This window comes from Mercenaria mercenaria, chromosome 10 (assembly GCF_021730395.1).
Source record: "Mercenaria mercenaria strain notata chromosome 10, MADL_Memer_1, whole genome shotgun sequence".
Classification (NCBI taxonomy): Eukaryota; Metazoa; Mollusca; class Bivalvia; order Venerida; family Veneridae; genus Mercenaria; species Mercenaria mercenaria.
Window position 1 is genome coordinate 20547878 of NC_069370.1, and position 23011 is coordinate 20570888.

Below are 23011 nucleotides of genomic sequence, written 5' to 3' on the forward strand. Positions count from 1 at the left end.
TATTATATCATGGAAGGATTTATATATTATATATACCTTGAAGTTCAAGTTTTGGAGTTTCCATTAAACAGCTTACGCTATTGTTCTTATAATCAACCCGGTAAAATTTTTCGTCCTTGTCTCTGACAGTGTCAGCTAAAATCAAGTAATATGTCCCATCTTGGAAATACTGTCTAAACTTTTTATCATTTGGAAGCGTAGACCATGAATTTCCTTGTTTTGCCCGCTGCCATTCCAGGTCTGCGTCCGAGGTTGTCTCCGGGGTAAAAGTAAAAGTAACATTTCTGCCCAATATAGTCGGCTGTTCTATCTTCAGGCTTCCGCATTGGTTCACGTCGGCAGTGTCTTTGAAATAAAATTATGCAGATTTAAGTTATAATTACATTTTCATGTCAAAAACAGCAAACCACACAATGCAGGTGAGGGTCTCGATGCATGTTGAGTTGTTTAGATATGATTTCTATTATACATTTAATTTCCTAAATTTACACATGCATGTATATACTTATTGTTTTAAAATGCTGCAATTACAACAGTTCCTTAGACACATAATGCATTACTTACAACTCTTTCATCCTTTGTTGTATCTAAGCGTGGCCACAAAAGGGTCCGGCATTCAAATTGTTCGAGGAACTGAATATAGACTGATTTTGGTAAAATTGCCTAATGGGCCACTTTACACGTAAAATGATAAATAGATTTGAACATAAAGTACAGGAGTATAATTTTTCACCAAATGGCCCCCATTGAATGTGAAAAAAAACTTAGGAGAAACGCGTTTACACAATATTATAAAGAAAGGATTTTTATTTTCGTACAAATTTAAATCTTTATGATAATTAAAAAACTTGACCGATTCTTTGCAGATATTCATTTAGAGTGTTGCCCCAGTCCCACTTTCCCTTATTATATAACATACCCTAACATTGATATTAATGATTTTACGGGTACGAATTCAGAAAATGACCCCAGGTTCAACTTCTTTAACTAAAATTTGAATTTGAAAATGTTCGACCGTTTTGCCGTTTGCCGGTTGTTTTTGTTTTTTTGTTTTTTTTGGTGGGTGGGGGGTGGGGGCGGGGCATTTAGGCCAGTCGCATCAAATCCTTTGCATAATGTCTTCCTCATGGTCATTGCAAAACAATCCCGTGCAGCTAACTGTAAACAATTTCAAAGTCAGAAGATCAATCAAAAGTAAAAATATGGTATATTGAAAAAATATATATGTCAAAAGACTTCTAGCAGTTACATAATATAGTATCACGGTATGCTTGGTAGATTCCTGACAAGGTAATGATTACGTTAGTGTTCAGGTTAAAAGAGAACCTACACTTTTTAGGGACACCAAATATTAAAAGGACAGACGAATCATATTATGTATTTACCACATTTTTCAATGTCGCATTTATTATAATTCCGCACATATGATGGCACATAGCACCAGAGATAACCATCTCTACCAGGATCACGGCAGTAATTTTCGTCTTCAGACGTCGTAGCTTCCGGGAACGTCTCGGGGTCACTGTATTTGTGGTCAAAAGAATCCCATCTTATACACGTTTGCTCATCCTTTGTCGTATGTTGTTGACCATTATACTCATAGGTCGTAGTCCTGTAACAGTCTGAGGCCACCACTGAAATGTTACATATATTGCTCATATGAATACAGTTTATTTGAAGGTGATTGAGACCGTACTGAAAATATACTCGTCGACTTTTCAAACTTCACACTTTTTTATTTCCGCCAAATTTTGAACGATTCTTGTGAACATTGGATATATTTTTTAATCATTAGTTTAGTTATAAATATATAATAAGGATATCAATTTTATGTAAATTCATTGAGTCCTGACAGATGAAATAAGGTTACCCAAAAATGAAAATAGAATCTGTAAAGAGTCTGTTCATGAGAGGTAATGATTACAAGATTTGTATCCAGAAATATGCGCGAGTTTTGCATTGGAGATTCTGCACGACATTATTGGCGCAGTATTAATCTGAAAAAAAGATACGACTGAATATTTCTCGATGCAAAACTTACCATCATTTCGTTTCATATTTAGTATTACTTATATAATTAAGCACATTTTGCTCGTTTGTCCAAGCAATTGTTTGAAAAAAAAATGTACGTAAATATAATTTTTCACTCCACATTATCCATTTATGTGATGTAACAAACCTGAAATGAATTTTTCAGGTTTATATTGAAAATACTGATGAATGATCAATTTCAACTAAATGGAGTTGAAAAATAAGAAGGAATTTATTTGACTTCCATCAATTCGATACGATCAATATATACCGTTGTAATTTTGGATTTATTTATCACGGTGTACCATTTGGGTCACGTACGCGCAAATATGTAGCTTAATATGTGGAAGTGCGTTTGAATATATACGTGCACTTATAATTACACATGTACCTTTAAATATACACGAGCACGTCCATATATGTTTGCAAGCGTATATATACGTGCACCTATATTCAGAATTGCACGTATTAAGTTACGCGTGCTCGCATATTTGTACATACATGCATATATATATACGAGCACCCAGAATTACACTTAAAATTATACATCCACTTATATGTCTATGCGTACACTTGTAGATATACTGGTGCGCGTGTATACTTAATGCGGCTAGAATGTGCGTTTACACGTAAATACATAAGTCCAGGGTGCATATTTTTATAAGTGAACTCGTAAATATTTACCTTCACGCATATAAGGACGTGCACATGTAAATTTATAAGTGTACGTGTAAATGCAAATACACGTATATTTACACGCACACGTCCATATAAGCATATGTACGCGTGCACGATAAAAATATACATGTGGACTTATATATTTACGCGGGTACGCATATTATTATACTTCACCGTATATTTAAAAATGTGCGCACACGCAAAGCTGACTTTCGACCCAAATGGTACACCATAACTTCTCATGTGTTTTTGATTTAAGTGTAACCTTATTGTGCAGGCGTTGCCGCTAAATGAGTTTCTTCCGATGGTTATCGTCGTTTTGTTTTCTTAATAATAATAAAATAATCAATTAACATTGTGTTAAGCTTTCATTCAAATATTTTTTGCTGTGACGTTAAATATTACGTCAGAAATGACGTGATGGTGACGTCTGAGCGTTCCAAACGTCAAAAAGTCCAACATATCAAACTAGTTTTTAGTCTTATTTATCTAAAATTACAGCAATTTTGACTGATATAACTACCTAAATAATTAAGGGTCATTTTAACAGTACATTGATCTACACTGATGTATTCGGCTCTCGTGGATTTTTTCCAGGCCAGATCACGCTTAACGCGGTAACATCGTGGAATCCAGGCCTGGCAAAATCCAATCTAGCAAAATACAACGTTGCAGATCAAGGTACTATTATTATACCCGTATTATTATTTTTCACTCGTAGGCGGAGCCAAAAACACGTACTGATCTCCAGCAGTGATGTCATAACATTATAAAGTCATAACAAGGTGGTAATGGGAGCGGTTGTCTAGTGGCTAAGGCGTCAGCACCCGCTTATCCCGGGAAAATGGGTTCAAGTCACAATGGAGTCACACCCACACCTTCTCATAGGACACAAGTACTGGTTTATTCCAGGAAGCGGACTCGAAAGTGGTTCTATCTTGCAGCTTGCATCACAATCGAGCAAAAAAGTAATAAGTATAAATCAATTTAGAATTAAGCTAACAAGGTGATGTCGTAAACAACTTTTATCCTGTCACTTGCAGTATTTTCGACCCGATATCAGGGTGCCGTATATCTTTCTTGATATACCGTCAGTTGATCATGTGACCAGTGATATACGGTCAGTTGATCATTGGACCTTATGATTGATATTGTTGTCATAAGAAATTTTGCAACGAAACCATCATCATTGTGTTGGAAATGTCCGAACTAAGAAAATGAGTGGTCAAATAATGAGTTTTTATTCAAACACGAAGAAGTTTTTGCGATTTTGCCGGTAAACACGTCATTATATAAGTGACGTCATTACGAATATGACGTCATTAAAGCGGTTGTCGCACACTTATTTTTATAAAATAAATTGCCAAATATCGGAAAATGAAATAATGACAAGATAAATAGAATAATAGGTTAGTGCCTAAGATGGAGAAAGTTTATCTGGCTCGGCTCCGGACGTTATCAGGTTCGCCTTCGGCTCATCCGATAACCTCCTCCACCTCGCCAGATAAACTTTCTCATCTACGGCACTAACCTATTATTCTCTATATACCAACACACTAGAAAATGCCGAACCAACATCAAATTTACGTAACGTAGAAACACATTTACATGTATTATTAGTTTATTCTATCAAGGAAGACATAAGGCTCATGGTGGTCATGAAAACGGTATCATGACTACCATTTCTACGGATTAAATATATTTTTTTCTGGATTTCTGAATAGGAAGGCTATGAACATTTTAGATGCATATAAACTCACTGGAACATTTCGATGCATGTAAACTCAATGGAACATTTAGATGCATATAAACTCACTGGAACGTGTAAGATGCATATAAACTCAATGAAACATTTGAGACTGGAATATAAACTAAAAAACTGGAACATTTTAGATGCATATAGACTCACTTGAGCCTTTAAGATGCATGTAATCTCAGTGGAACATTTGGATTCAAATAAACTCACTGGAACATTTTAAATGCATATATACACAATGAAACATTTAAGACTAGAATATAAACTATAAAAATGGAACATTTTAGATGCACATAGACTCACTTGAGCATTTAAATTGCATGTAAACTCATTTGAATATTTTAGATGATTATAAACTCACTTGAACATTAATATGCATATATACTATTTAGAACATTTTAGATGCATGTAAACGCACTGGAACATTTGAGATGAATACCAGTTCACTCGATTATTTCAGATGCTTATAAACTCACTTGAACATTTAGATGCACATAAACTCACTGGAACATTTTAGGCGCATTTAGACTAAATGGAACATTTTAGATGAACATAAGCTAAATGGAACGTTTTAAACATTCCAATCGTTAAGATAAATATGTATTTGCATAAAATCTTTATTATTTTAGTCAGCATAATACTATATTCTTAAAGCATTAAACGTGTCTGTATATCGCGTGGAATGCATTTCTATAAGTTTTGATAAAAATGTAGCAATTTTAAAAGCTCATGATGATCAACAATGTATATAACATAAAGTACAAGCCATATCTCCCCTCCCAACGTTTCCATTTTCGCTAAGAATCTGGCAAGAAACTGAGGTATAAGCACTATCATCAAAATAAGAAAATACTCTCGAAACCTTCATTAAATATCATTATCTATAAAAGCTGAAAAACAATCATCAACATTAAGGATAATTTCTATTTACACTTTTTTTCTTAATACGTTGCAGTAAAGACGTATTTTAGATAGTTTAATGTCGATGTGCCACATATGAAATAAGTTATCTATATATAAAACAAATAAATGCCATCTCCAAAGTTTTATAACTTGTCTATTTTTGCATATCAACACTGAATTTTATTTTTATTGTTTTTGTTGGGTTTAACGTCGCATCGACACAATATAAGTCATATGGCGACTTTCCAGCTATGGCGGTGGAAGACCATCCTTGCATTATATTATATTACGAGCGGGCACCTGGATAGAACCACCGACCTTCCGGAAGCAAGCTGGATGACTTCCTCACATGAAGAATTCAACGCCCCGAGTGAGGCTCGAACCCACATCAATGAGGGGCAAGGGATTCAAAGTCAGCAACCTTAACCACTCGGCCACGGAGGCCCCACTCCTGAATTTTAACTTCGTTTTTATGTTACATGTGTGTATCACATATTTTGACGTTACGTCAAGTAGAAGTATCATTTAGTAGTAGTATTTAATTATAACAAGTAAAATTCAATACGATATATTTCCGATAATGGGTGTGGGCTTGATATCCGCCAGGATTTGTTTGTTTTGGGTTTAACGCCGTCTTTTGAACAGTATTTCAGTTATGTAACAGTGGGCAGTTAACCTAACCAGTGTTCCTGGATTCTGTACCAATACAAACCTGTTCTCCACATGCAACTGCCAACTTCCCCCACTTGAATCAGAGGTGGAGGACGAGTGATAACAGACACAATGTCTTTTATCAAATTGTCACGGAGAACATACGCCCCGCCCGGGGATCGAACTCACGACCCAGCGATCCATGGATCTGCGCTCTCTTGAGCTAAGCAGGCGGGCTTCGACATCTGACAGAGTCGCAATTATTTTTAGTATTTCATTCTCTTTAATACCCCAGTCACACATACGGCGCGGATAGCTACGTCTAGCCACGGATAGAAACGTAGTAACCCGTATCGATCCGTACCTGAGCCGTACCTTAAAGTAGCAAACCGTATCAATCCGTACCAATCCGTACGGATCGATACGGATTACTACGTTTCTATCCGTGGCTAGACACAGCTATCCGGGCCGTATGTGTGACTGGGGTATAACATAGCATGGAATAAATTCATAGATGGAGTAAAGTAATATGAAGGTCTGTTGCGTATTTCGATATGTTTTTTTTTCTAATAAGTTTAAAATATTTTATAGAATATACAATCTGTCAGGATACTGGTTATATGACCCAGGGAAGTGCCTACGCCTTTAGTATCTTGAACAATGGTTTGGGTCCAATCGCTAAGGTGACTATGTCTTAGACTAGCTGACAAACGATGTAGATTGTCCTTTGTTAAAACGTAGAGCTGGTGAGACCAAATATCTCATATATAGAATTTTCCTCTGGCTACCTTGCCTAAATGATTCGTGTACCAATGATTCGTAAATGATTTCTTATTATGAGCTAGACAATTTCAGGCATCAGGCAAATCACTAAATGTTTCAAACTAACAATCTTTAATTAAAAATGATTAGCTCAAACTCCTATAGGTTGGAGACTCTATACTTGACTGGTCTTTTTGTTGAAGTTCCTGTCAGACAATGTCTTTGAATCAACAACATACGAGTCCTATCGCATAGATGCTCGGCCTCTGTCCTCTCAAACTCTATAAGATTGCCCTGACTCCTGGATGCTCAGCGTCTATATGCTATCATATGTAGCATTCAACTACCATATAGGTATTATCCCCGATGCCTTGGCTGTACTTCGCCAATAATGCTGAACCGTCTATAAGCTGGAACTCTCCTACTATCTCAGTAGATTACCAAACTCTGGGTCTCTGTCTCAGCTTCCCGATGCTCAGCCTATATATGCTATCGTCTATAGCATTCAATTACCTTTAAGGTAAAGCTCCTATGCGCTGGCCCTATAGCTCGAAACCTTATCGAAATTCTGCTACTCTTCTTTAGTCTACGAACTTCTATTTTTTTCCTTTTAATAATTTATCCGCCCTGACAGTGTAGTTGCAATAACTTCCTTATCAAGGTACTGGGATAAATTATTAGTTGAATCCTCGATGTGTCTTCTTCAACCGCTGGATAACGAATGACCTCTCTGTCATCCATCCATCTATTTATACCCCAGCAGACGTGCTATTTTTAGAACTTGTTTCTGATTGGTCCAAATTTAAACATAACGTTCTACAACGAGTACTTGCTCTATCAAATATCTGGTTCCCTTTAACCTTTGTATATGATATAATGTGCGAAGCTGGGACCCAGCTATCCACATAATGAACCCAAATCAACTATAAATGACCCAAATTCTATTATTAACAGCAATTCAACAATAATTATAGCAATGATAGCATGAAAAGGGAGTCAAGCACTATCTGTGCTTATGTGTTACGTTATCAATATATTAAATATACAAATTATTCTGACAATAGCCCCCTTCTCAAGAAAATACTTTTAGTTTTTCAAACACTTAAGGAATAATTTGTGTACAAAACAAAATCTCCTTTTCTTTTTACTATTTCTCGATTTTTACAAATCAGGTATCATTGCTATTATTAACATACATTCACTAATATACTGATACAATCAGTATCAAAGATCAAACATCTCTAAAAGACTCAACAAATAGTATATGATCTCAAGAATATCATACAACGTTAATCACCTGACCTTTTAATTTCCTATCATCATTCTTCATGAATGATGTTCATTTGTTTCTCTGATTGTGAGAGTACTTGTCATCTTTTCTGTTGACATAATAATTGTTTTCACCAAAACCTCCTTTTACATGATAACTCCCGTCAGACCTACGTATAAACCCTTTTCTGAGATCATTTCTCATGTCATTTTGTCTCCATGACTTCTTATGGTTAGATTTATTTGAGCCATAGACTTTATAACCCTTATCATCTCGTCTGTTATGACCTCTATCATATATATTCTTTCTGTTATGCCAACGTGATCCTCTGTTCGCGTACTTAATAGATGACTTCTCATGATACAGGTTGAATTCTTGATCATCAAAATTGTATGACCCTGGTCTGTCATCAGATTGTCTCCAGTTTCTTTCTGTTCTATCATGATGCTTATATTCTTGCAAACCATGTCTACCGTAACTGCTCTTTGATGCCAGGTCAGTCTTTACTTTCTGGCATACATCACATGACCGGCAAAATCTTGTAACTTCATTTGTGATGCCTGGCCAATGAAAACTCGTTCGTATTTTATCAAGTGTCTCTTTAGCTGATAAGTGTCCCCTGGCTATTGACTTATGAGCTAATGTCATAACACTTTTCCTGAACTGTGTTGGGACTACTATCTGTTTAACAACTCTGCTCTTCTTCTCCTCGAAGATCCTATATAATACGTTTTTCCTCACTTCATAATGAAACCTGAAACCTCTTTTTGTTTTCAGTTTCGCCTTGTCCTTAGCATAAATCCAAAGTTTCTTTAATGTCTCATCATCTTTCTGAGCAATTTTCATTTGCTCAACATCAAACGTTTGCTCTTTGACTTCGCAAACCTCAGAGGGTTCCGTAATACCCACCTTTATTGCATGCTGGGTTTCCATCATCCCAGTTGCAGCAACATCTTCGCCGGATGAAAACTGTCTTTCATCTCGGGTTTTCCAATTTATATCTGGCCTTTCTAAAACTCCTTTTATATTACCAATTATCAAATCGCATATGATGTTCGGCACAGCCATTGCCTCAATTTCACCTGTAAAATATGGTGTATCAACTTGTATCTTTGCTGCAGGAACTGTCCTTGAACGTCCATCAATCGCAACCATAAGATACGTCTTATCCAACATTTGATTCTCTGATACGTGATCTTTCCTGACAGCCGCCAACTCACACCCTGTATCTCTCAAAACTTGAACTTCTTTATCACCAATATATCCCTTCTTCAATATCAAGTTCCTTTCACCGTTTATTGAATCAATGGTACAGGTGCTTGCTATAACCGAAATGGATTTTCCATGTGCTAACATAAGTCTTCCATCTTCTATGCAGTCTTTTAACCGTTCGTCATCTAATGATATTGCTACAACTGAGGCTGCAACTTTTCTTTCATCCGACTGTCTGTCTTTCTGCGCTTGGCCTTCCTTTCTCCAGTCTTTAGGCGTAGACTCTTGCGTTCCGTGCCTATTTCTCTGTCTTTCCTCATAGGATCCCCTACTAGCTAAAGCTGCACCGCTTACCTTCCTCTTGGATAGGTCTCTGCATTCTCGTGCTATATGACCTTCCTTATTACACCCTCATCGATGTGGGTTCGAAACCTCATTTGGGGCGTAGAATCCTTCACGTGAGGAAGCCATCCAGCTGGCTTACGGAAGGTCGGTGGTTCTACCCAGGTGCCCGCTCGTGATGAAATATGCACGGAGGGGCACCTGGGGTCTTCCTCCACCATTAAAGCTGGAAAGTCGCCATATGACCTAAAATTGTGTCGGTGCGACAATAAACCCAACAAAATAAATAAATAAATTCCTTATTACATATGAAACATATAGGCTTTTTAAAAGCTGGCTTTTCTCTTTGTGTAGGCTGGGACACTGGCTGAACCTCGGTCGAAGGCTGTGGCTCTTTGCTGCAAGACAAATTACTTCTATTCAACCTGTTAGATGTGATAGAGCCGCCATGAGCTTCAATATATTGTTCTGCCAACTGTGTAATCTCAGCTCTCGACTTAGCAACTCTTTCCTTTAGGAATAAAGCAAGGTCCTTGGAACATGTTTGGATGAACTGTTCTCTGATCATAAGGTCTTTCAGCATTTCAAACGTATCGTCAACTTCTGCCATCTCCGTCCATCGACTGAAATACCTGTCCAGCCTTGCCATAAACTGGAAAACAGTTTCACCACGCTCTGGCTTGCATTCCCTGAACTTCAATCTAAAACCTTCTTCTGTTAACTGATAACGCTTCAGAACTGCTTTCTTCAATGCAGGATAGTCATTGGCTTGGTCTGGAGGCATGCTTGTATATACGGCCAGGCCTTTTCCTGTGAGTAACGAGCTGAGGCTCACAGCCCATGTCTCTTCCTTCCATCCCTGGCTTTTTGCAAACCGTTCAAATCGCTCGAGGTATGCATCCATATCATCTTTACTTTCCTCGAATTTCGGGAGTCTCGGTCGCAGTGTCTTACTGCTGTGGTGCTCAGCACCTTTATCATCTCCCAAAGCTCCTGCATCAGCCTTTATTTTAAGCATCTCCAACTCCTGTTCCTTCAACGCACGTTCTTCTTTTAAACGTTCAATTTCAAACAATCTTTTCTTCTCGGCCTGCTGTTCTTCATAATCCCGTTTTTGTTCCTCATAATGCCGTAACTTTTCAGCCTGTTCAAGCTCAAACAATCGTTTCTTCTCAGCTTCTTGAGCCTCAAACCTCCGTTGTTCTTCATCATAACGCCGCTTTTCCTCATCTCGTCTCTGTCTCTCATCTTCCCGTCTCATCATACGTTCCTCACGTTCAGAATACTCCTTTTCTTTTCTATCAACATAATCACTAAGCTCAGTGCCTGAAAAACCCATTCGTTCTCCCATCGAAACCCACTTATCATAATCCATCTTGAACCCTTAAGCTCGAAATATCTCTGAAACTCAACTGTATATAGCTGTTGCTGAGGCTACCTCCAGACACAGCACCTTCTGGTGTACCAACAGAACGTCAAAACCACTAGTCTCTGTACCTCCTTGGATATAGATCCCGGACGAGCCCCCAAATTGTCAGGATATTGGTTATATGACCCAGGGAAGTGCCTACGCCTTTAGTATCTTGAACAATGGTTTGGGTCCAATCGCTAAGGTGACTATGTCTTAGACTAGCTGACAAACGATGTAGATTGTCCTTTGTTAAAACGTAGAGCTGGTGAGACCAAATATCTCATATATAGAATTTTCCTCTGGCTACCTTGCCTAAATGATTCGTGTACCAATGATTCGTAAATGATTTCTTATTATGAGCTAGACAATTTCAGGCATCAGGCAAATCACTAAATGTTTCAAACTAACAATCTTTAATTAAAAATGATTAGCTCAAACTCCTATAGGTTGGAGACTCTATACTTGACTGGTCTTTTTGTTGAAGTTCCTGTCAGACAATGTCTTTGAATCAACAACATACGAGTCCTATCGCATAGATGCTCGGCCTCTGTCCTCTCAAACTCTATAAGATTGCCCTGACTCCTGGATGCTCAGCGTCTATATGCTATCATATGTAGCATTCAACTACCATATAGGTATTATCCCCGATGCCTTGGCTGTACTTCGCCAATAATGCTGAACCGTCTATAAGCTGGAACTCTCCTACTATCTCAGTAGATTACCAAACTCTGGGTCTCTGTCTCAGCTTCCCGATGCTCAGCCTATATATGCTATCGTCTATAGCATTCAATTACCTTTAAGGTAAAGCTCCCATGCGCTGGCCCTATAGCTCGAAACCTTATCGAAATTCTGCTACTCTTCTTTAGTCTACGAACTTCTATTTTTTTCCTTTTAATAATTTATCCGCCCTGACAGTGTAGTTGCAATAACTTCCTTATCAAGGTACTGGGATAAATTATTAGTTGAATCCTCGATGTGTCTTCTTCAACCGCTGGATAACGAATGACCTCTCTGTCATCCATCCATCTATTTATACCCCAGCAGACGTGCTATTTTTAGAACTTGTTTCTGATTGGTCCAAATTTAAACATAACGTTCTACAACGAGTACTTGCTCTATCAAATATCTGGTTCCCTTTAACCTTTGTATATGATATAATGTGCGAAGCTGGGACCCAGCTATCCACATAATGAACCCAAATCAACTATAAATGACCCAAATTCTATTATTAACAGCAATTCAACAATAATTATAGCAATGATAGCATGAAAAGGGAGTCAAGCACTATCTGTGCTTATGTGTTACGTTATCAATATATTAAATATACAAATTATTCTGACACAATAAATGTGTTGTATACATGTGCAAATGGAATGTTATTATTGTATCTAATACTTGGCTAGAAAAAAGTTTTACCATGGAGTCTGTCTTCAGGAATCCACTGACACAGCTAGCGAAATTACAGATACCGCTTACAAAGCATTATGAATAATATTTTGCATTAAAATAAAATTTAATTGTTCATGACAATAATGATGAAAAATAATGATTACAAAAATTACATTAAATAATGAAATGAACATGATTACAACAAAAATATTTTCACTGAAGAGAAAAAACGACTCGTCAGGGTATTGAACCGCATTAGCCTGTGTGACTGATCACCACGTAACCACTACGCCATTCTGACTAGTTATAACACTAAATCGTTCTAACCTAAATAAAGCAAGGCAAACCATGCTGATTTCCATTATCGACAGACGAGTCTATAAATAGAACTCTCAAACGTCAAAATCAAATTATACATACCTTGTCCAATCAAACCCGATATTGATAAAACAATGAAAAACGTTCTGAAAAAGAAACAAGTATTCTGAGCCATTCCAGTATTCAAATCATTATAAATTATTTAGTAAATCTACCAAACAAATATGACCAGGATGTTATTTTAGTACTTCTCATCTAACGTTAATGACAAATTTAAATGTTTCTTCAGTGTAATATTGGTGAGACTTCCGAATTCGTTGAAGTCCTTTAACATTTAATATAATTTCTTCCTGGATTTCTGTTGAAAATATTTTCTTTCCTGATACATTGATTAAGCATTAGTTAGAGGTCGGACTTTTAAGTTTATAATAAATGATACATAATGGCACATGGTTGACTCATGTAACCTTGTGAAGGCTGAATAAAGTTGGTTACACATGTGGCAGCTAGCACACCAAAGGCAATGCCCCAGTAAGGTACTCCAAAATAATCCGCTTATCGGTAAGAGGAAATCATTTCAAATATTCCAGTGTTAAATCTTACAGAGAAAAGTAGGGCGAAAGTATGTATTTTTTAAACGATGTAACTGTCTCCGCAAGATTTGAAGTATGTATAGCAGAAGACCATTGTGATATAATGCCATCAATCAACTTCTGTCGTCTCTCTCAATTACAGAACCATTCCGAAGAATATTCCTCGTGCCGATAATCGATAGCGGTCAGATTTTCTATATAGAAATAAGAAGGGCATGTACACATTTTTCTTATTAACAAAATACTAAAAATAAGATTCCTTAGTGCAAAAGGTTAATGGATATTCAACATTTGATTAATTAGATGCTTGTTTTAGAATAAATTATATCTCTAATTTTGCCCCACGTCGCGATTTATAATGCCATCATTTCACCCTTATATTTTCTATATAGTATGTGTAAAAGTGTGATATACGCGTTTCTATATCTTTCGAATAATATATCTTATTTCATTTTTGTAGAATAAGAATTTGATGAACCCAAAAACGCTTTATTTTCACTTATTTTCAAGAATAATTAACTTGAGCCCTTTTTTGTTGTTGTTGTAGCATCACATGAAGACGATATATAAACGCGTGAACATACGGTATCCTGATCAATATATTTAATCATTTAGTTAAATTAAATTTCAATGTTTTATTCGAATTGATGAGTCTAATTTTTGATGTAATTTTTCTTTGCTAACGATTTTACTTGCATAAATTACACGACCTTTACACCATAAGAATTTGTCAATTAAATATTGCATTTAATGACACATTCAATGCTAAAATATGAGATGCGCATTTTATATGGTTTTGTGTTGATCTTCTTTATTTTGTATTGATATAACAGTGTCAATATAATATATTAAGCAGGAAAATAGATTGCTCTCTCTTCCCCCGCCACCCCCATTACATTATTGCAATACCCAATTGATATTAAAAGTGTGTTTTCAATACATGTCTCATTAGACAAATCCTCAATATCTATGTGAAAATAAGGGATATGATTTGCATGATTGAAACAATGCGAGCTGCTCTAATTAGTGACAAATGACTGAAACAATAGGAATTCTTTCGTGATTTGGATAGACAAAACGACAGTAAAGTAACATATATTCTTTTATTGTTTTAATATATGAGATGTAAGCTACAATATAGAAGAGACATTTTAAGAAAATCGAACTGGGAGGTAGAAAAAACAGCAAACTTTTAATTAGATCATGGGTCTTCATTCATCTGTCAAAATTTTTCATTAGTTTTCACGATCTGTCAAAATTATTTTTATCTCTCCGTACTGCATATGCATTGTTTCTGTGAGTATCTCGGTAGGGCATTGTAGTGAGTAACTTACTTTACATTCCACATCAATATTTGTGCTTGAAATTGCTTTATTCGGCTCATTGAAGTCACGTAAAAATATCTATTGTTTTAGTTTATTGTCTGTAATAAAGGTAATAAACCTCGATATTAAGATACAATAACTGTTCCTTTCTGGTAGGAAAAGGAAACTATTTGGTTGAATCATGACAAAGATTTTTGGAAAGGACTGAATATTCTTTGTTTTTCTGTCATTCACCGCAAAACATGATACCACCTTAAATTAAGGATGAATGAATAGATATAATTATTGTTCGCTAAAGCTCATGAATAATTTGGGGCCTCCGTGGCCAAGTAGTTAAGGCCGCTGAGTTCAAGTTACTTGCCCCTCATCGATGTGGGTTCGAGCCTCACTTGGGGCGTTGAATTCTTCATGTGAGGAAGCCATCCAGCTTGCTTACGGAAGGTTGGTGGTTCTACCCAGGTGACCGCTCGTGATGAAATAATGCACGAAGGGGCACCTAGGGTCTTCCTCCACCATCAAAGCTGGAAAGTGGCCATATGACCTATAATTGTGTCGGTGCGACGTTAAAACCCAACAAAAATGTCATGAATAGTTTCAAATACTAGTTCATGCGTTATTTATGTCGAACAATCATTGGTTATTTATGATTTCAAAAACTGGGTTCTTTTCAAGGTTAACCTCGTTTCTATTGAAAAGTAACAACAATCATCATTCTTAATTTGTTACCATTTTGTTTAGACATTGTGGTTTGGGGATTGGCTGACGGTTTTACATTTGTCGTGTCCTAGAATTGACACGTCGCAAAGTTTTAATAATTAAGGATGAAATCACAAATTTTCACACTGCTTATACCGTCAAACCTGAACGACTACCTTAAGTGAAATAAAGAAAATGTCTTTGAACATTTGAGGACCGAAGGTCTCAATGCGTGTATATTTTATAACAGCATTGCCAACAACATTTATTTGTTTCACTACTGACTTAAGTATACACTCTATTACAAATGAAATTCATTTTTATTTTGTTAAAAAATGATTGAAAATTCGAGAGATAATTTCGATAATGAATGCATGAACTTTTCTATGGTTGTTGCTACTCTCAGTTGAATACGTTGAAAGCGTTATAATTTATCATGCTGTCCATTATGGTCTTGTTGCTGTCCTTGCCGATGGTGGTATACTAGAATTTCTATTTAGTAGATTTATGTACAGAAAAGTACGATGTTGATGAAGACGACTAGTGGTCAAGAGGATTCTTATGATGATGTCGGAATGGACGATTTTGATGATGATCACAATGATTATCATTTTTATTACTGACCTTGTTACTTAAGAAATATAATATTGTTGTTATTTACTAATTGTTCTATTTCATAATTTTGATGGTATCCTCATCATGATGATGGTGGTGATGACGACGACGAGCTATTAATCATACTTGTAAACGCAAAAGTAAAATATGGTGATGAAGAAGATGATGATAATGATCACAATGATTATCATTTTTATTACTGACCTTGTTACTTAAGAAATATAATATTGTTGTTATTTACTAATTGTTCTATTTCATCATTTTGATGGTATCCTCATCATGATGATGGTGGTGATGACGACGACGAGCTATTAATCATACTTGTAAACGCAAAAGTAGAATATGGTGATGAAGAAGATGATGATGTTGGTGGTGGTGGTGGTTGTTTATGATGATGATGATTAGATTATGCATTTTACTGTACATTGGGTGATACTTACAGCAATACTATGTTGACCTTCCGAAACGGGAAATGGTTTAAATTAATGCATTAAGTATGAGGTTGTGTCACACTTTGTTCAGTATACAGCAGTTAAATCTTTTGTTTTGTTTTATTTTTAAGCAGGTATTGAAAAGAAATTTCTTTTGAGCCATGGGTAAAGAAAACCACACATGTGGACAATAGAAATTTATGCTGGTATTGGGTAAAGTAGTTAGAATAAGTTAGCTAAATATTATTAAACCGTTATCTTTGGTCCCTTTTGTTCTATCATCTACATTGGTTTGTGACCAAACTATTGATATTATTGTTATTAAAACTATTTTTCTGTGGTTGTTGTAAAAGCGGACAGGTAAAATTTAAATGTTATTGAAACGTTGTTTTGGTCCATTAAAGTCGACCATACACGATACAGACTATACATTGGTTTATGTCCGAAATATCAATGTTAACGCTTGTTATTAAACGTTTTGCTATGGCTTTTATAAAATCGGATTTTCTACGGAGGTGAAATTGATAAAACCGAATTGAACGTAATATGTCATACAAATTGTGCTTTCGAATTGCGACTCTGGGTGTGTTTTCTGTGCTAGATGCTTCCTGTGCATGCGTGTATTACGTAGGAAAATAATTCCGTATTATACTGTCAATGGCTTAGTCGCGCAGGAATTGCAGTAACATTGATTTTTGAGTATTGTATCAGCATAATATCTTACTGCCGCCATCTAGTTAATAATTTTCGTCCATAGTGCCAAACCTAGGGCTGTGCGCTTTGTGACTTTATCGTAACAACGAAATCATTCATCAACAACTAATAACTGTATAGTATTTCTGTTCTTTAAATATTTGATTGCGCGATGTTAAACCCAACAAAATAAATAAATAAGTTTGATATTTGATTTACTTTTATTTAGATGCTTGTGTATGCAGCTTCTAAATCCTCTTGTCATATGCGTTGCGCTGTTGATACATGCTATTATACCGGAGCCAAGAGAGAAGCACTGTCGATTCAAACAGTACACAAGGAATAGCAGGGTGGCATGAGAGCACTGGCGGACGGCAAGAGAAACATTGTCAAATCTAACAATACACTGGGGGTGGCAGAGTGGCATGACATCGGTAGAGTTGTTTCACCTTAGACTGGTGCAAACAAGGGGAAGCTTTGCTAGAAGGGTAAGCAAAAACTATTAAGTAAAACTACGAGTTGATCTATTCAAATATACATGTACTTAATTACATACTTGAATAATGGCTTGATTAAAAAGTACGTGACTTAACAAGAGTACTGCCTGATCTATCTCGGGTTAGATCCAACAAATTTATGAGGGAAAAAGTAACTGCTGCATAGTATTGCGTTTGCTTTCGGTAGATTAGGTAAAATCAAGAAAAATAATGGTCAAATACAGTTGAATATAGCTTATATTGTCATCTGTGAAAGTACATAAGCCGGAAACAAAAAATTATATTATTAAAGAAATTAATGTTTGCATGTGGCTATTAAATAATTAGATATGATATTCAATGTAACATTTTATGGGCAAATTTTATTTCATAAAATATTTGGTGGCCCTCAACACACTTTGTGCATTTTGGTATGGCATACTGTATACGTAATCATTAGCATACTTTAGACAATCAGAGATAGAACCATCATCATTATGTTGAGAATTCATTGAGTATCTGGCCGCTGGACTTGCCTAGCACACTGCATTCTCCTTGCATTGTCTAGTGCATTTGTGCTTATCATATTTAGAGCTTCAGCATCATAGCGTTGTCTATTTTATTTCTATGCATTTTGGCTAGAAATCTATCATTTCATGCTTTATTTCATGATACTACTATCTCATACAATATGCCATGATATTTCATTAATTGTCTCAAATGATATTATAATAATAAAAGTCACGGCATTATCCCATTCAATAAGCATTTGTTATTTATTGTCAATAGTCAGAAGCAACAGGCCACTCTTACTGATATATGGTTTAAATCTAAGTCACATCTCATCATGGTTAAAACAACATGCCTTTCATAGTGCGGGCGAGTCTGTCGCTTTTTATATTCATGTCCTACTGATAAAATAATAATAATAATAACCGCAAGCGCTTAATAAAGAATAACAACGTACACGTACACGTACCAGTACAAGTATAAAATCGTAACCTCTCTATAACAGATATTCAGCTTAAGAATACAAATTCTCTACAGCAAATCTTAATAATATGGTTACGTTCTTAATGGTATTTCACTTATCCGTTAACGATACTCGTTCTTGATAATTTCTGTTCTGAAATTTAAAAGAATGCACCGCACATATGTTGTATTGTTTGATGACAACTAAAACTTGTGTTCCATATTTAATCTAAATTCTGACAGTGAAAATTAGATTCATCTGGCTATGCATAAATCAAGTACACTGCTACCGACTGGTTAGCTCAATGGGCGGAGCAAATGACTATGAATCGAGACGAATCGAGTTTGAGTTCGCTAACGTATGAAGTTATTAGTCTACCACAACTTTACAGGTAGTTGCGGATACAACTCGGTACCAGAGTAGTACCATCTTTATAAAACTACTCAGTCTTTAACTGAAGCAAGAGTTGTTTGTAAAACACGTATTTTCCCCATGATGGGTTGTCCCATTTTCAGTCCCCTGGTCACTATGACTTTGAACTTTGACATTCTAACTTCTAACACATTAGAGGTCATCTATATCATATGTCCAATTCTGCTGTCAAATTTGACAGCAAGATTTGAATTGTGGGTCAATGGTTCTTGGTTTATTTAGCGGAAACCGTTTTCAAGGTTCAGTTCACCGTGACTTTTACCTCTGATTTACTAACCACAATATAATAGTGGTCCAATCATGCTACCAAGTTTTAAAGTTCTAGGTCGAGTGGTTCTCAAGTGATTAAACAAAAATAGCTTTCAATGTTCAGGTCCTTGTGACCATGGCCTTTGACCTATTGACCCAAAACGCAATAGAGGTCATCGGCTTAAAAAGCCAAATCATTTTATCAAGTTTCAATGTTCGCGGTCAAATGTTATAGTTTTCAATGTTTAGGTCCCTGTGAATTTGACCTATTGACCCCAAAAGAGTATCATCTACTTCATTAGCCCAATCATGCTACCAAGTTTGATAGCTCTGGGTCAAGTGGTTCGGAAACTATTTTCAAGGTTCAGGCTTCTGTGAGCTTGAACTTTGACCTATGGATCCCAGGGGTCATCTACTTTATAAGCTAAATCATGCTACCAAGATTAAATGTTCTGGATCAAGTGGTTCTTAAGTTATTTGGCGAAAACAGTTCACTCTACCGACAGACGGATGGACGGACGGACGGGCCGATGTGACTAAAACGTGCAAAACAATAGACGCGCGCTTCTTCGAAGTGTGGGGGGGGGGGGGGGGGTGGGGCGAGGAGCATAAAAAGGAGCTTGTGTGGAAAGGTCTTTTTATAAAATCTTTTTATATTTTATTTAATCCTTTCTTTTATATTTTCTAGGCAAGAGAATGGTCAAAATTATACAAAATTCAATAAAAGTAGCCTCAGGATTTATCTCCTGTAAAAAATACAGACGAGGCCGGAGGTTATTATCTACGGAAAATTGCATGTATTCCCACTAACAAATATCATAAACCGCATCTAGAAAATTGTTTTGTAAAATTAACTACTCAAGTTATTCCAAATTATCCGTGGTGACATGTTAAGTTCAATATTTTTCGATTTCCACTTCATGATTTCACGATTTCAACATCACGATTTCTCAATTTCGCTGTTAATAAGAACTTCATAAATTTTGAAGATATATAAAACAGTCTGAGGAAAGTATTAAACTATTTTGAAGTGGACACTTTAGTCCTTTTGAGCTACAAAAGTAAAAAATCATGAAAATCTGACTTTGTTTCCGGATTCTTAAAAGCATTCAGGATATCTCAGTCTAGATAAAAGCAATATGTTCCTGAAAAAAATGTGTCGATGTTGAAAAAAAATATCAAATTCCACTTTCTGCGGATTTTTCTTTAGAAAAAAATACATTTTGATAATAACATTAAAATCCCATTGATGTTCAAAAGGTTACTATACGTACAGAAAAAATAAAGGTCACTTTGGGATTAAACACAATTTGAATTGAGGAAATTCGCCTAAAGCGCTGCTATGGATTTATTGAATTGAAGAGTAGGACAAAGTTACAACATATAGAACACTGCACTTTGAAACAATGATATTGTTGGTCTTCGTGGTAAATCAAGTGTTATAATCATCATGGTAGAATAATCACAACTTGTTTGAAAATGAATATATAATAGGTTTAAAGATATGTTTAGATGCTGCACTCCTTAGACGTGTATATGTAGTCATTCAACGCTGCAAAAAGTTGGAGTTTGCATTTTAATATTATCCTGGTGTCGTTAAGACAAGTCTTAAGAAAGTTATATCTTAAATAACAACTATTTAGGACATGAATATGTTACCTTTGTGAAATGGTTTAGGTTATAACTTATGGCACTCCTAAGTTTTGTCTGAAATTCAAATTTAGGAGTGAACCTAGGACAAAACTTATGAATTATCGTCAAACAAGCCCCAGGTCCTTGGGTAACGGCAAACTATCTGGTGTATTTATACGTCTAAATTATTTCTTCATTTTACTGTTCTGCACAACATTTGTCGTTATTACAGTATGATTCTGTTTGCAAAGAGATTGATACCTTCAAAGGTATGTTAGATCAGCATGTATGTGAATGAAGAAGGAAACAAACTTGTAAACATAAAAATTAATCGCGTTCTGAGTAATTTTATTTCCCCTTTTAACACCATTAGTTGTGTTTAAAGTACGCGTGAATGCCATGCATTTCATGTACCCAGCTGTAAACTACAAAGTCAAAATGTAGATAATTCTGAGAAATGTAACATGCCCATCTCATGTATGACAAAAATGTACTGCTGCTAAAATATTAATATAGATACGAAACAGATATATCGTTTTCATTGGAAACTTCATCACCATCATAATCATCATTATCATCATCATCATTAATGCTTACAACCAAAATAAGAGAAAAGACCTGCCCACATTATCCTAGGAAAATCCACGTTGTTAAACTGATTTTACAATGTAATGGTCATGAAGAATAAACATAACAATCATGCTATTGTTAGATGAAATCAACACATTTTTATTAGAGTAAACCTGCTCCTACTGATAATATAATAATTTCAAATGAAACAGAATGTGATAAAAGAAGTAATGTCGTTTCGGCTTATTTTACACATCGAGTAATTCTGCGCATCTTATTTACATATTCACATACACAAATTACATGTCAGGTAATTTTGAGTCAAACACTTTACGGTCACTGTGAAGTATGTTGACCATTCCAGCATATTTACTCGGCAGTAATTCATATGTGTGCGTTAAGATCCCTCATGCATATGATCCTATGATAAACAAGTAATAAGATATATTTAATGCCTGATTCATCAATGGTAAATTTCATTGAAGTTTATCGGGAAATAGACACTTCCCCTCAAAATCCAAAATGGCATTCACCATTTGGCCTAAGTATTGCCTGTGTTTCACGTCTTGATTTTCCCTTACTTAAGGTTGATAGTGACGTTTTAGATCATTTTTGTCATATATCTTTAAATGTAAGTTGGATAGGTCGGGAGGCTTCAGTTTCAAAGTGCTAGGATTCATTGAGAATCGATCTCAGCAACTTTGCACAGACATGACACCAGGACTCACTGAAATTGACTTATTTTCTTATAATTACAATACTAGGAAGTTTACTTAATATGTAAAAAGGAAATATGAATCAGCAAAACTACATGTACTTTTTATATCTATTATTGTACAAAATTTAAAAAAAAAAGATTTATCGTTAGATCATTAGGTGTGCAGAATAGGCCGACAGCCTTGTAATTAAAGATTCATTTAAGTACTTTCATTGTATTCATTGTGTCACAAGTGTGAAGAAGTTGTGATTTCCGAATTTGCAAAGTCCCCCATCATCTTATATAGAAACTACTCTAACTTCCTGATCCACCTTGGACACGGAAAGAGGCGAATATTAGGGGAATGAAACACAAATCAAGTGTCAAAATGGTTAGATAAATAATAATATAAAGTGGAGATAAGTTTGCTTAATGGTCATGAATATGCGCTCCTGGGTTACGTTTATACTGCCGTTGATGCTGTTTACGGACATTTGGATGAGTGTCTTTTTAGCCAGTGCTTTAGCAACTAGCTATAGCTCTAAATTAACTACCAAGTTTCAACCTCGCGTCGTTTGAGTTTTCCTTCTATTTCTATGTGACCATATCATACAAATATTCTGGACGTGTAAAAAATAGTCCCATATTTACCTTTTATCATCTTGTATTGTGTGAGTGTGTGAGCAACTGAGGACTGCTGTTTTAAACAACAAAAACAAAAACAAGCAGCAACGGATTCTAGAATAATTATGAACTTTATATTAACATTCGAAATATTCGGAATCACTCCGCTCTAGGGTTAGGGTTAGGGTTTATGGTTTAGGGGTTAGGGTAAGGATTGAAATTGGCCACACCCTGGGGCAAACTTAGTTTTACATACAGTTGTATAGGGTAAACCTTTATATT

The 23011-nt window shown here is 35.7% G+C and overlaps 1 protein-coding gene across 8 annotated transcripts in view; it reads right to left on the reverse strand.

Moving 5' to 3' along the window:
• Positions 1-12965, reverse strand: part of LOC123559725 (uncharacterized) — a 66856-nt gene extending 53891 nt beyond the window's left edge. For all 8 annotated transcript variants that reach the window (XM_053552450.1, XM_053552447.1, XM_053552451.1 and 5 more), the window contains exons 1-3: positions 12826-12965; positions 1386-1634; positions 37-345 (exon numbers count right to left, since the gene is read on the reverse strand). In XM_053552450.1, the coding sequence (XP_053408425.1) occupies positions 37-345; positions 1386-1634; positions 12826-12898 (631 nt within the window). In that variant the 5' untranslated portion in view covers positions 12899-12965. The remainder of the gene's footprint in view (positions 1-36; positions 346-1385; positions 1635-12825) is intronic.
• Between the last annotated feature and the right edge of the window lie 10046 nt (positions 12966-23011).